General features: G+C 37.0%; 6 protein-coding genes across 6 annotated transcripts; all 6 read left to right on the top strand.

Moving 5' to 3' along the window:
- Positions 1-1,864: 1,864 nt before the first annotated feature.
- Positions 1,865-2,353, top strand: TM35_000014550 (ubiquitin-conjugating enzyme E2; the record flags this gene model as incomplete). The annotated part of the gene is made up of 1 exon (XM_029021136.1): positions 1,865-2,353. The coding sequence occupies one exon, from the start codon at positions 1,865-1,867 to the stop codon at positions 2,351-2,353; it is 489 nt and encodes a 162-aa protein (XP_028887644.1).
- A 145-nt stretch (positions 2,354-2,498) lies between these two features.
- Positions 2,499-4,817, top strand: TM35_000014540 (putative ATP dependent DEAD-box helicase; the record flags this gene model as incomplete). The annotated part of the gene is made up of 1 exon (XM_029021135.1): positions 2,499-4,817. The coding sequence occupies one exon, from the start codon at positions 2,499-2,501 to the stop codon at positions 4,815-4,817; it is 2,319 nt and encodes a 772-aa protein (XP_028887643.1).
- A 561-nt stretch (positions 4,818-5,378) lies between these two features.
- On the top strand, positions 5,379-5,900 carry TM35_000014530 (uncharacterized protein; the record flags this gene model as incomplete). The annotated part of the gene is made up of 1 exon (XM_029021134.1): positions 5,379-5,900. One exon carries the CDS (start codon positions 5,379-5,381, stop codon positions 5,898-5,900), a length of 522 nt encoding a protein of 173 aa, XP_028887642.1.
- A 225-nt stretch (positions 5,901-6,125) lies between these two features.
- On the top strand, positions 6,126-7,391 carry TM35_000014520 (kinesin-like protein; the record flags this gene model as incomplete). Its single annotated transcript, XM_029021133.1, has 1 exon — positions 6,126-7,391. The coding sequence occupies one exon, from the start codon at positions 6,126-6,128 to the stop codon at positions 7,389-7,391; it is 1,266 nt and encodes a 421-aa protein (XP_028887641.1).
- Positions 7,392-9,439: 2,048 nt separating this feature from the next.
- Positions 9,440-12,028, top strand: TM35_000014510 (putative kinesin-like protein; the record flags this gene model as incomplete). Its single annotated transcript, XM_029021132.1, has 1 exon — positions 9,440-12,028. The coding sequence occupies one exon, from the start codon at positions 9,440-9,442 to the stop codon at positions 12,026-12,028; it is 2,589 nt and encodes an 862-aa protein (XP_028887640.1).
- Positions 12,029-12,380: 352 nt separating this feature from the next.
- Positions 12,381-12,839, top strand: TM35_000014500 (flagellar associated protein; the record flags this gene model as incomplete). Its single annotated transcript, XM_029021131.1, has 1 exon — positions 12,381-12,839. One exon carries the CDS (start codon positions 12,381-12,383, stop codon positions 12,837-12,839), a length of 459 nt encoding a protein of 152 aa, XP_028887639.1.
- Positions 12,840-12,910: the final 71 nt, after the last annotated feature.

Below are 12,910 nucleotides of genomic sequence, written 5' to 3'. Positions count from 1 at the left end.
TTTTTTTTTTTTACGCTTTGAGAACGATAAAGAACGGAAAGAAAAGGATCCAGGAATAACGAAATCAAAAAAAAAAAAGAAACTAAACCAGATCAAGAGAGAAAAAAAAAAATGATAATGTATTGTGTTTGTAAGTATCATGTTTTCTGATCGTTGTTTTTCTTTTTCTTTCTTTTTTGTTTCTTCTACATTCTTTTCTGTCTTCTTATGTTTTCTTCTTGTTCTTATTATTGTTGTTATGATAACCTTTCTTTGTTTTTGTTAATTCTGTCTTTTTCACACTCGTATACCGTACATATATAAAGATATGTGAACCCCCAGACCCATATATATATGCAAACAAGCGACTACGTATACATTCTATGTGTTTTTCACTATTATGTTCTTTTTGCTCTTAGTTGAAGGGGACCGATAACGACGAAGGGGGTGATGTACGCAACTCCTTCTTCTCTCTATTTTCATTTTTCTTTTGTATATTTTTCCCTTTCTTTCTGTTGTTGTTTTTTCCCCTTTTGCTATTGATTGTCTCTTACGAGCGTCATGGTGGTTGAATGGGTTTTTGTACGTGATTATTTGTCTCTTTCTTTCTATCTATCTATCCATCTATATATAGGTATGGATACGTATGTGTGTGTGTGTTATTTTGGTTGTGAAACTATGTATATGTACGTTTGGGCGTATGTATATAAGTATATATATATATATATATATATATTTATATATATGTGTGTGTCTAACTGTTATGTTTTCTCTTTTCTTTTTGTTGGATTTCCTTTCCTAAATTGTTTTCCTGTATGCAATACACATAAACGCCCTTCAGATGATAATAACGAGTTAAATAGTCTACAGTTGTTTGTGTTCATTATCTCTGCTCGAGTTGGAAAAGAAAGGGGGGAAATAGGAGAGGGAAAAAAAGGAGGCCACATGCATACAAAGAGAGAAAAAGAGAATTAATCATTATCATCGTCATCATAATAAAAGAAAAAAAATACAAATATATATATATATATATATATATATATAGTATATATACAAATACAAACAGAGTAGGGTAAATGAAAAGGGAAATACGAAAGAGGGGGATATCATTAGGGATTTCAGTTTGGGGAAGATGGATAAGAGGTCAAAAAAGGGAGGGGGAATTACAATGCATACATAGAGGAATCTTCCTTTGATGAAAAGAAAGAAAAGAAAGGGGAAAAAATTATCATTTCAAAATAAAAACAGAAAATATTTGAGAAATGAGAGAATAGCGCATCTTTTTTTTTTTTCTATGTTTTTTTTTTTTTTTTTTTGATTGTTTATTTTGCTTCGTCTTCATTATTGTGCTTATTTCCTTTTATGGGATTAGTATTGAAGAGAAAAAAGAAAGGGATTAATCTTATGCTGTTATTGTCTTTTTTTTTTTGTTATTGATTTTGTTTTGTTTTTCAGTTAATCTCCTTTCTTTCTTTTTTATTTCGTTCGTATTGTGTTTATTTCCCCTATTTCTTGCTCATCTCTCTCTCTCTTTCTTTCTGTGTGTATGTGTTGTGAAAATAAAGTGGTATGCACAATAAATGCATATATGTTGGTATGAGTGTCTCTCAGTTCTCCTAATATATATATATATATATATATATATATATATATATATATATATATATAGATTGATGTTTCTTTTTCACTTTTTTTCTCTATTACTTTTTTTTGATATATCTATATATACTTTTATAGGAGTGTAGTTCATTGTTACTACATTTAGTTTTATTTTTACGTTCATAGTATTATTCATATCTATATATACCACAGAAGAGTAAAATTACTCAAGAGTGTGGTGGGCTTCAATACCATATATTAAAGCCAAATTACAAAAAAAAAGAAAATGAGCGCTGTTGCCACTAAACGAATTGGTAAAGATCTTCAACTTCTACTAGCCTCTATTAAATCAAATAATGGTAATAATACCACAGGTCCTGTTGTTATTTCTGTTGATAGTCAAACCCTTCAGGAATGGTATGTAGAGGCAAAAGCCCCTGTTAACAGTATATACCATAAATGGTCCGATGGTAGTGAAAGAATATATAAATTGCTTGTTTCCTTCACAGATGAATTCCCACACGAGGCCCCAAAAGTACGATTTCTCTCCGTTCCCTACAGTCCCTTAGTAACACCGGATGGAAGTGTGTGTGAGGAGATCATTGTGGCGGACTGGAGTCCGGATCAGCATGCGTTGGATGCGATCATGTTAGTATTAGAGAAGGTCTTCTGCACATATGTGGAGTCTCCAGAGGAGGATATTTTTCATGAGGCACGGGATTGTTTAGAAAAGAATCCAGAGGAATTTACAGCTCGGGTACAACAACGTCATTAAGAAAAAAAAAAAAAGAAAAAAAGGTCTAATAGACAATAAAGAAGAGTATTGCAAACCGAATGGTTTTTATTATTATTATTATTATTATTATTATTATTTTTTTTTTTTTTTTTTTTTTTGTATTTCTAGTTAAATAACACCATCCATGCGTTGTGTACGCCGATTGCCTCAAGAGAAATTACAAGATGTGTGTTCATCCTCACTCACACTATCCACACGTTGTGTGATCCAGTCCAATAGTGGTAAAGGTATTCGTAGTATATTAGATCAATATGATGACTTTCGCCTCATTCAACAATTACGCCGTAATGGTAATGGTAATTACTATCGCTATCAACAGAAACTATGGCCAGCGACAGAGACATTAGAGAAGGCATTGACAGAAGAATTATACAGCTCTACAGAACGTACACCATTACAATTATTACCACAACCGAAAAGTTCTTTAGCGACTCGTCGGCTTATCTTTGAAGGATCTGGCACTACAGCATTATTAGAAGATGTACAGAGTTCAATATCAGAGAATATAAATAATGAAAAAGAAAAGGAAAATCAAAATTCTATTACATCTTCTGATGATAGTATGGAGTCAATGTTGGCAGATGCATTGGGAGCAGATCAAAGTATTAGTAATAAAATATTAACGGAGAGAGATCTACAAGGTACAATATTGGAGTCCGCATGTGAACGTGCTAGAAATATTATAGAAGAAGATCTTCGAGTAAATGAATTATTATCATTATCTTCTTCTTCTTCTTCTTCTTCTTCTATTGGTTCTTCTACAGCGGCATTAGCCCTTCAGCGAACCATTCCTTCTGCGAAAGATGCCGGTGGTGTGGTGTGGGAGGCATTGGGATTAGATCCTTTACTGAGTAATAGAGCACAGACAAAGTATGGTCCAACACCTTCACGATTACAATCTCGTCTCTTACCAGCTCTTTTACATGAAGATCATAATGATATTGTTTTTAATGGTGTTACGGGAAGTGGAAAAACAAGTGCACTTCTTCTTGCAATGTTACAATCTGTTCGATCGGAATCTGCAGGTATAAATATATTTGTAGCTCATGATACCATGACAGCCTTACGGGTATATGATCAATTTAAATCTATATGTGGATCATTAGGTGGATCTTTAGTGGACCGTCCACGTGATGATTGGTCTTGGATATTTCTTGGAACTTTTAGAGATGATTATGAAAAATATTATCATATTCTTAAACGTTCACTTAATAGTGAACATGGTCCTGTTCGTATTTTTATTACTACAGCAGATACAATGTGTCAATTATTATTTGAAAAAAAGATGGAATTTGAAGCTTTTGGATATCTTCGTCGTGTTTATGTAGATGATATTGGTGTACAAATACCAATGTTACCTCCTAATGCTCCAGTGGCTGAAATGCGAGAACGATTACGAAATCCACTGGCTTGTGAATTACTTTTAGGAACTCTTCATCAACTTCCTGGTCCTCATATTCGATCTATTTTACAACTTGGACTTGTTTCTGCAGATATGGATATACAACTGAAAGATCACTTAAAATCTCTTTGTTTAAAAATGGAACGACATACGATTGTTCTTTCACCTGTACGTGTTCCTTCTACTATACATTGTCTTTTTAGTTTTCATCTACAATATGAGGATGTGTATGAGTATACGGCCAAACTTATTTGGAATGCAAAGGAAACTATTCCAGGTAGAGGTGTTATCTTTGTTCGTAGTGAAGATGATATTCTTAAAGTTCGAACAAAATTACGTGGTTGTGGTATGAATGCTAAAATCTTTTCAGAAATATATTATAATGGGGAATTTAAAGAAGAATGGAAATTTTTACTACTTCGAGAATCTGAAGCTTTTGGAATAGATTTACCTTTTGTATCTCATGTTTTTATTACCTTTTGTCCTCGATCCGCGTGTTCATTTCAACATATGTGTGGTCGTACAGGGAGAATTGGAAATCTAGGTTGGGTGTATACCATCACAGATAAGCGAGAGGCCAAAAATGTGCGAGAGATTGCCCAACAATTGGAAGTAGACTTTATTCATCACGTTATTGATTCTAATCTATTACAAATATCTTCAAAGGATATAGATCGTCAAACGAAAGAATATGAACTCTATGGATTAGATCCTCAGTATGCAGTGAAACAGCATTATATTGTGCAAACAGAAAATCCAGATATGGCATATCGTAGTCGTGAATTCTTTAGTAAACCTGCAGAAAAACAATTTCAAATGGAAGATTACACTCCAATACCTTTACAGCATAGACGTTTTGTAAATGCAAAGAAAATAGCTCAAGATGTGAAACAAGATCCATCTGTAGTACTCTCTTTACAGAATCAAGGTCTACTGGATAAGAAGTTTACGCCGACTCGAAAATTGAGACAATTTTTAAATAAGAAAAGTCGAAAAGACGGTACACCTCTTTATGAGGCAAAAAGAAAAAAAAGAGGGTAAACATTAGAAAAGAGTTGAAATAAAGGAAGAAATAAGAACTGAAAGAAAAGGGGTGAGTGTACCCTGAAAGGTGGACTCTGGTTTGAATTAAAATTAAAATTACTTACATACAAGATCCTTAAACATTATTGTGTAACCCCAACAACAACAAAAAAAAAAGAAAGACTAAGATAAAGAAAAAAGAAAAAGAATTTTATCACCTATGGATTTTTAATTGGTTTATTTATTTATTTATTTATTTATTTATTTTTCTTATGGTCTCTTTATTTTTATTTTTTTGTTTTTAACTCTATCGTATTGGGTGTCTTCTCATCCTATCACGTGTTTATAAACAAACTAGACACATAAAGTATCAAAGCATATTCAGTAGTACAGTGTTTTGCCTTTCTTTATGTGAATAACATTCGATAATAGAGAGAGAGAGAGAGAGAGAGCAACAACAAATTCAGGGTGGTGTATACGTGCGTGTATATATATTTCTCTGTATATGTGAAAGAAAAAAAAAGAAAAAGAAAGAGAAACAAATAAAAAATAGATAGATAAATAGATTCTGAAAATCTAATGAATACATTACAACCTCCTTCTAGGGAGGCTGGTTGGATGTCCACACTACCAGAGAGGATTGATGAAAAATATAATCCCAGGCCTTTCACAAGTGTTCCATTCGACTTATTTACCCATCAAGAGAATAAACCAACACGTAACTCTTCAACTATCGCACAACATGATAAGGAAAAAAATACCTTCAAACCAACTAACTGGGACACAAAAAATATTATAGGTGTTAGACCACGAAGTACTGTAAAAAGTGATGAGAGTGAGGAACAGAGAAAGATGTTGACTCTATACATGCACTCCTATCGTTCTCTTTCTCTGACGTGTAAAGAGAGAGCAGCGCAATTGGAGAAGGTAGATGCGGAGAGAAAACTGCAGCTGAAAGAAATGGCTGATTTTTCCGAAGACATATGCGCTAAATTAGATAAAGTTCAGGCGTTGGAAAGAGAAATTGATAGTGCCCTTGCAGAAGAAATGGAGACAAATAAGTGGCTAAAAGAAAAGGCAAAGCAAATAGGCCTTCTATGAGTTAGTTCTGTACTGTAAAATAATACTATAAATATGGAAAGTCTTTTTGTTTTTTGTTTTTTGATCGTTAAATATATATTTTCTTGTATTTGAATTTTCCACTCTTACAAAAAATTCTATTTCTTTCTTTTTTTCCTTCTTTCTCCTTATCAATATCTAGGTTCGGACGACTGCAAGATACATATATATATATATATATTCTTTCCACATAGGCTCTGCAGTCTGATGAGAACATCACAGCGCTCCGTTTCATGCGAACCGCAGAGTGCAGTCCGGGTGGTCGTGCGCTGTCGACCGCTTCTTAGTGGCGAACAGGATCACACCTGTTCCTGTATAAAGTTAGATGCGGAGAATGCTAAAGTGTTAGTTACTGGGAAAAATCAGGAAGAATCACGTTGTTTTGCCTTTGATCGTGTTTTCCCACCAGAAACACAACAAACAGAAATTATGGATGAGGTGCTACCTTTGATTGATCATGTACTGAATGGATTCCATGCCACTGTCTTTGCCTATGGACAGACAGGGAGTGGCAAGACCCATACAGTGGATGGTATTGACTATCTACAGAAAGGTACTTCAAATCTGCAACCAGACGGGAAAACTGCAAAACCCAAACAGCATGGTATTATTCCTCGTGTTATTCAACTCATATTTGATCGGGTTCGACAGTTGCAAATGGAGGATGAACATGCACGCTTTCAGCTCCGATGTAGTTTTTATCAAATATATAATGAACGTGTAACGGACCTTCTTAACCCTTCCACAACACAAGCATTGGGCTCTGGGTTAAAGATTAGATGGCGTCGTGGGGATGTTTACAGTGTAGAGAATCTTTTTCTCTGTGAGTGTGATCACCCAGAGAAGATGCGACGTGTATTTCTCTCTGGTGCACGAGAGAAAGTGATGGCGAGTCACGCCATGAACCGCCAGTCCTCACGATCCCACACAGTCTTCACAATATACGTTACCCGCCTGGACGCCCAATCACCAAAGACGGTCATTAAGTCGGAATTCTCCATTGTGGATCTGGCGGGTTCAGAGAAACTCACAATGCTATCAAGGGAACCATCCGCATCTCTAGTTAAGGAATCCATTGAGATTAATGCTTCTCTCCTTGCGTTAGGTAAGGTGATTACAGCACTCGCTAATGCTTCAAAGAAAAAGGGGAAAAAGGGAACTGTGTTTGATCGACTGCATATTCCTTATCGTGATAGTAAATTGACCAAACTGCTGAAGCACGCACTTGGTGGTAATTCTCTCACCACCATGTTTGCATGTATAAACCCATCCGATCGCTATGTGGATGAGACCCTGTCAACACTCCTCTACGCTGGCAGGGCACGAAATATTACAAACGTTCCCAAGGTAAATGAAGACCCCAAAAATGCACTTATTCGGCAACTTCGTGCGGAGGTGGATAATATGAAGAAGGAATTAGCGTATTATAAAGGTCTTTTTGGTAAAATAAACGTGAAGGAGTTTTGGATGTAGTGTGAAGTTTCCTTTTTGTTCTTCAATTGATGTGTTCTTTCCTTTTTTTTTACCCCTATAAGAACGAATGAGTGAAATGAAGCTATACAAGTCATTAATTATTCTCACCCTTTGATACGGATAACTAATCATGTATTGGAACAACAGAATTATATATTGATTTTTAGCCTATAGAAGAATATATATTTATATATATTTTGATATATATTTATATATTTTTCTTTTTCTTTTGCTTTTTTTTTTTTCTTATTTATAGAAGTATATACGCGAGTATACAGTGATAAATACGACTTGCTTCCTTCAATTTTTGTGCTGTTTATGTACCTTTTACTACATATATTTATCAACTTTTGGTATTTTTTTTTTTCTTGTGGTTTTTCGTTCCGCGGAGAATGATTTTTGAAATGATTCTGTTTGCAAGTTGACTATAGTCTTTTCTTTTCTTTTTTTTGTTCTGTTTTCAGAGCAATTTCTGCTTTTCTTTTCTTTTGAGAATGAAGTCTTTCCTTCTTCTTAAGTTTATTATTGTATATGATGAACTTGAGAATTGCTTTTAACTTATGTGTGTGTGTGTGCCTCTGTATTTCCCCTTTGGGCTGGGCTGTGGTACCACAATAAAAAAGAAAAAGAAGAAGAGAAAAAAAGAAATCTGGTTTTCTTGTGGAATGGTATAAATACATTGGAATTACTATTACGATGTATGAATATGAGTCATGTGTGATTAGTCTCCTGTTTGACTGCAATGTGCAGAAAAACTAAAAAGAAAAAAAAACAAATATATATTTATATATATATCCTCCTTTGAGTTTCTTTGAATCCTTTAAGAAGGTTTTTGATAAACATGTTCTTCTTTTTTTTCGTTTTTTTTTTTTCTGATTTTTCTTTCAGTGTTACTTTATCTTGAACTTCTTGAGCTCTTAATGCCAGTTTTTTATTAAGGGACACAGAGAAGAATAAGGTCATATTAAGTGTGTGTTGAATAATTGCTAATATAGGTAACGCTGGAATTTCTTTTTTTTTCGCATTTTTCTCAGCTTTTATTGCTCCTTTTTTTGTTGTTACGTTTAAGTATTATTAATCACTATTCTTGGTTAAGATCGTTTCTCTCTCTCTCTCTCTCTCTCTGTATTTTGTGTGATGGGTTGTTGTAACTGGCACGATTGAATTAGTGATATATGCTTCCCTTTTTCCCCGTTTCTTCTCTTTTCTCTTTTTTGAAAACGATGAAGGAAGCGATACCCTTTTTTAGTAAAAGAAAGATGAGTTGAAGAGGCAAAGGAAAAGAAAAACAGAACCACCGTGGAACACAAATTTACGTATAATGCCCATGATGAGAAACAACGAGAAGTTGTGTAATATGATGCATAGAGACAAACAACATTTTCTTTGGAGTTGATGTCTCTTTCTTCCTTTGTCACTCTCTCTGTTTGTATGTTTTCGCTTGATAGTGGCTGTGATACACTTCAGTATTGGCCTTTGGTGTTTAGCCGTTTCTATTTTTTTTTTTTTTTTTTTTTTGCTGGCTGTCATCTACGTACAATAATATTGAAACCATCGCACCTTCAGTACCCCCCACAGAAGAAGCAATACCTATTCCCATTTATTTTTTTGTTCTCTGGGCATTGGAAACCGCCGGAAAATAATAATGAAATCATATTTATACATTTTTCTGTTTCCTTTATCCTTTTTTTTTTTTTCTTTTTACCTTGTGGTATTTGTTCTTCCTCTCCTATGTTGTCCATGCCTTTCTCTGAATTGGAGGAAAAAAAAAACCACTTTCTTACTTCTCTTCCTCCTTTCCCATCCTATCATTGGTGCTGATGACTTTCTTTTTTTTTTTCTGTTTTCTTATTATTCCTCTAACGGGTACGGGTGTTTTTTTGTTTTTGTTTTTCCTGCGCCATAGTACAGATCCCCGCAGCGTTTCCCCCCTTTCCTCTCTCTCTCTCTCTCTTGAAAGTGGGCGCTCAGCCACACACCCCAACGGCCCGCAGTCCAATTAGAAGAGAAGAGAAGGTGAGAGCGGCAGACGAAAACAGCAGCACTCCATGTCGCGTGAACCGCAGAGTGCAGTCCGGGTGGTCGTGCGCTGTCGACCGCTTCTTAGTGGCGAACAGGATCACACCTGTTCCTGTATAAAGTTAGATGCGGAGAATGCTAAAGTGTTAGTTACTGGGAAAAATCAGGAAGAATCACGTTGTTTTGCCTTTGATCGTGTTTTCCCACCAGAAACACAACAGGAGGAAGTGGCGGATGAGGTGCTACCTTTGATTGATCATGTACTGAATGGATTCCATGCCACTGTCTTTGCCTATGGACAGACAGGGAGTGGCAAGACCTATACAGTGGATGGTATTGACTATCTACAGAAAGGTACTTCAAATCTGCAACCAAACACAAAAACTGACCCTAAACAGCATGGTATTATTCCTCGTGTTATTCAACTCATATTTGATCGGGTTCGACAGTTGCAAATGGAGGATGAACATGCACGCTTCCAGCTCCGATGTAGTTTTTATCAAATATATAATGAACGTGTAACGGACCTTCTTAACCCTTCCACAACACAAGCATTGGGCTCTGGGTTAAAGATTGGTTGGCGTAGTGGGGATGTTTTCAGTGTAGAGAATCTTTTTCTCTGTGAGTGTGATCACCCAGAGAAGATGCGACGTGTATTTCTCTCTGGTGCCCGGGAGAAAGTGATGGCGAGTCACGCCATGAACCGCCAGTCCTCACGATCCCACACAGTCTTCACAATATACGTTACCCGCCGGGACACCGACTCACCGGAGATGTCCGTCAGGTCGGAATTCTCCATTGTGGATCTGGCGGGTTCAGAGAAACTCACAATGCTATCAAGGGATCCATCCGCATCTCTAGTTAAGGAATCCATTGAGATTAATGCTTCTCTTCTTGCGTTAGGTAAGGTGATTACAGCACTCGCTAATGCTTCAAAGGCAAAAGGGAAAAAAGGAGCTGTGTTTGATCGACTGCATATTCCTTATCGTGATAGTAAATTGACCAAACTGCTGAAGCACGCACTTGGTGGTAATTCTCTCACCACCATGTTTGCATGTATAAACCCATCCGATCGCTATGTGGATGAGACCCTGTCAACACTCCTCTACGCTGGCAGGGCACGAAATATTACAAACGTTCCCAAGGTAAATGAAGACCCCAAAAATGCACTTATTCGGCAACTTCGTGCGGAGGTGGATAGTATGAAGAAGGAATTAGCGTATTATAGAGGTTTGGCCTCTGGTAATATTGATAAAATGGAGTCTGTATCAACGCAATCCAATCAATCGCTCGGTGGGAAGGCAGATTCTGAACAGGTAATTCTCTTAACTGATAAACTTCTACAAGCTTGTGAATCTCTTAAGAGTATTATTACAGTTAATGCTCAATTACGTGATGCTTTCGATACAGTGAAAGATGCAAGATCGGAGCTTGAGAAACGTGAAGTAGAACTTAATGCGGAGAATTTAGCATTACGTGAACGGATAGAAATGCTAGAGTCCATTGTGCTCAAGGATGGTTTTATCGATAGTGGTTCAGGGAAGGTTGATACATTGGAGGATATAGATGATACACCAGTTCCGCTTAGCACGAGAAGAAAAGACTCTCAAGTGACTGAAAAGATGAAATCGATGCTGGAGCAGCCGTTAATGCGAGATGAATCTTGTCAATCTCCTGATCCCTTATCTGTGAAAAACCCTTTACAACAAAATAAACGCTCGGACTCAAGAAGCTCTAGAAGGACAAGTAGTCAAAAACGAAGTGTTGTGGGTGAAATCAATACTACAGTACCGCCTTCTAACAATGAAAGATCATCTGCAAATATGGGCGAGAGAAATTCTGGAGGTCATAGCTTTGTTCCTGTAGAGAAAACAAATCACAAAGATGAACGGAAACAACGTAAACAGAAAAAAGAGAAACATCGACGTTCGGCACTAGCAGAAAAGTTAGAAGAATATACAAATCGTTATTATAAGCCTAATCACGTTGTAAACTATGCGGAATATTATGGTAAGGCCCGTCAACAAGTTGTAGTAAATCGTACGGCAACCACTGTCATTAAGGAGATGGAAAAAACGTTAAAACATTTACCACCGAGTATTGCCGATGGTGTCCCACAGTCATTGAAACTTATCTCACAGTTTGGGGCTTTATCTTTTGGTGGTGCACGTGAGGAAGTATCGGATTTAGAACAACGTCGCAAGCAACGTGAAGAAAAGCGAAATGCCCTTCTTGCCCAACAACAGGCATTACTCGGTAATGTGGCCCGGGCATTCGCAGATGCCACAGTGCAATTAGATGCTGTACGTTATGGTAGTGCTTCTGCTTTTTCTAGTCCCAGTGCTGGTATGACTACTAGTATTAGTAGAAGTAGTGCTGCTATTGCGTTTCGTCCGTATTCGGATACTAGTTCACGGCGTCCACGGCGTCCTGTGCGGTCACAAACGCCGCCTGCGATACCAAGATTGTCAACACCAATAATAACAGGAAGTTGTGGGACTAGTCGTTTGCGTGCCTATTTGGATCATGATGAAGCAATGATGTCAAAAGCTCCATCATCTGGTAATATATATGACATTCTTCGCAAGACCGCACGGACTCCATCAAGTATGTATTAAAATAGAAAGGAGAAAGAAATTATTTACCTTTCGATATACGATTCTGATGTTGTCATTTCTTTTTTCTTTTCTTTTTCCATTGTTGTTGTTTTTTCTTGATCACTGTGAAATCTTTAATTTTGTGTTTTCTTTTCTAATAGGCGACTGATATGAATAATATTTTCTTCTTTTTTTTCCCCCTCCCAATCATTTCCTTTAACTCTTTTATTTTTTATTCTTTGTTCTTCGGGTTTTGTCAAAATCATCTGCAAGCTTACTACTAACAACCTATTTCAAACAAGCATACAACACTTACAAGAAGAACATCCCCCTAAAGAACAAAAAAAAAAAAAAACAAGAAATAAAGAAAAAAATGTCTCTTGAAAATGCCTTCTATACCTTTGCCTCCTTTGGTGGTGCTCCCACGAAAGAGATGGACAATTCCCACTTCTCCAAGATGCTTAAGGAGACGAAGATCATTGGCAAGACCTTCACCAGCACGGATGCCGATCTTCTCTTCAACAAGGTAAAGGCAAAGGGAGCCCGCAAGATGACCTACAACGAGTTCACCACCCGCGCCCTTCCAGAGATCGCCGCGAAGCTGAAGAAGTCCGTGGAGGAAGTCACCTCCATGCTCGAGAACGGCATGCCAGAGGCCCACGCCACCAAGGCCGACAACGTCAAGTTCCACGATGATAAGAGCACCTACACCGGCGTCTACAAGGCGGGCGGGCCAACCAACGTCGACCGCAATGCGGGCTCACTCGCCGGCGTTGTGGACCGCCGCGTCTCGCAGACAGACGTTCGCGGCACCACCGCCACGCAGAAGTAAGTGGGAGAGAGCGATACGAGAGGAAATTGGAAAAGAGAAAGTGAAGAAAAAGGAAATGAATTGTTTTTTTT

Source organism: Trypanosoma theileri, assembly GCF_002087225.1.
Source record: "Trypanosoma theileri isolate Edinburgh chromosome Unknown TM35_Tth_1_V1, whole genome shotgun sequence".
NCBI classification, from domain to species: Eukaryota; Euglenozoa; class Kinetoplastea; order Trypanosomatida; family Trypanosomatidae; genus Trypanosoma; species Trypanosoma theileri.
The sequence above is the reverse complement of the archived record's forward strand: the minus strand, read 5'-3'. Positions and strand labels throughout refer to the sequence as shown.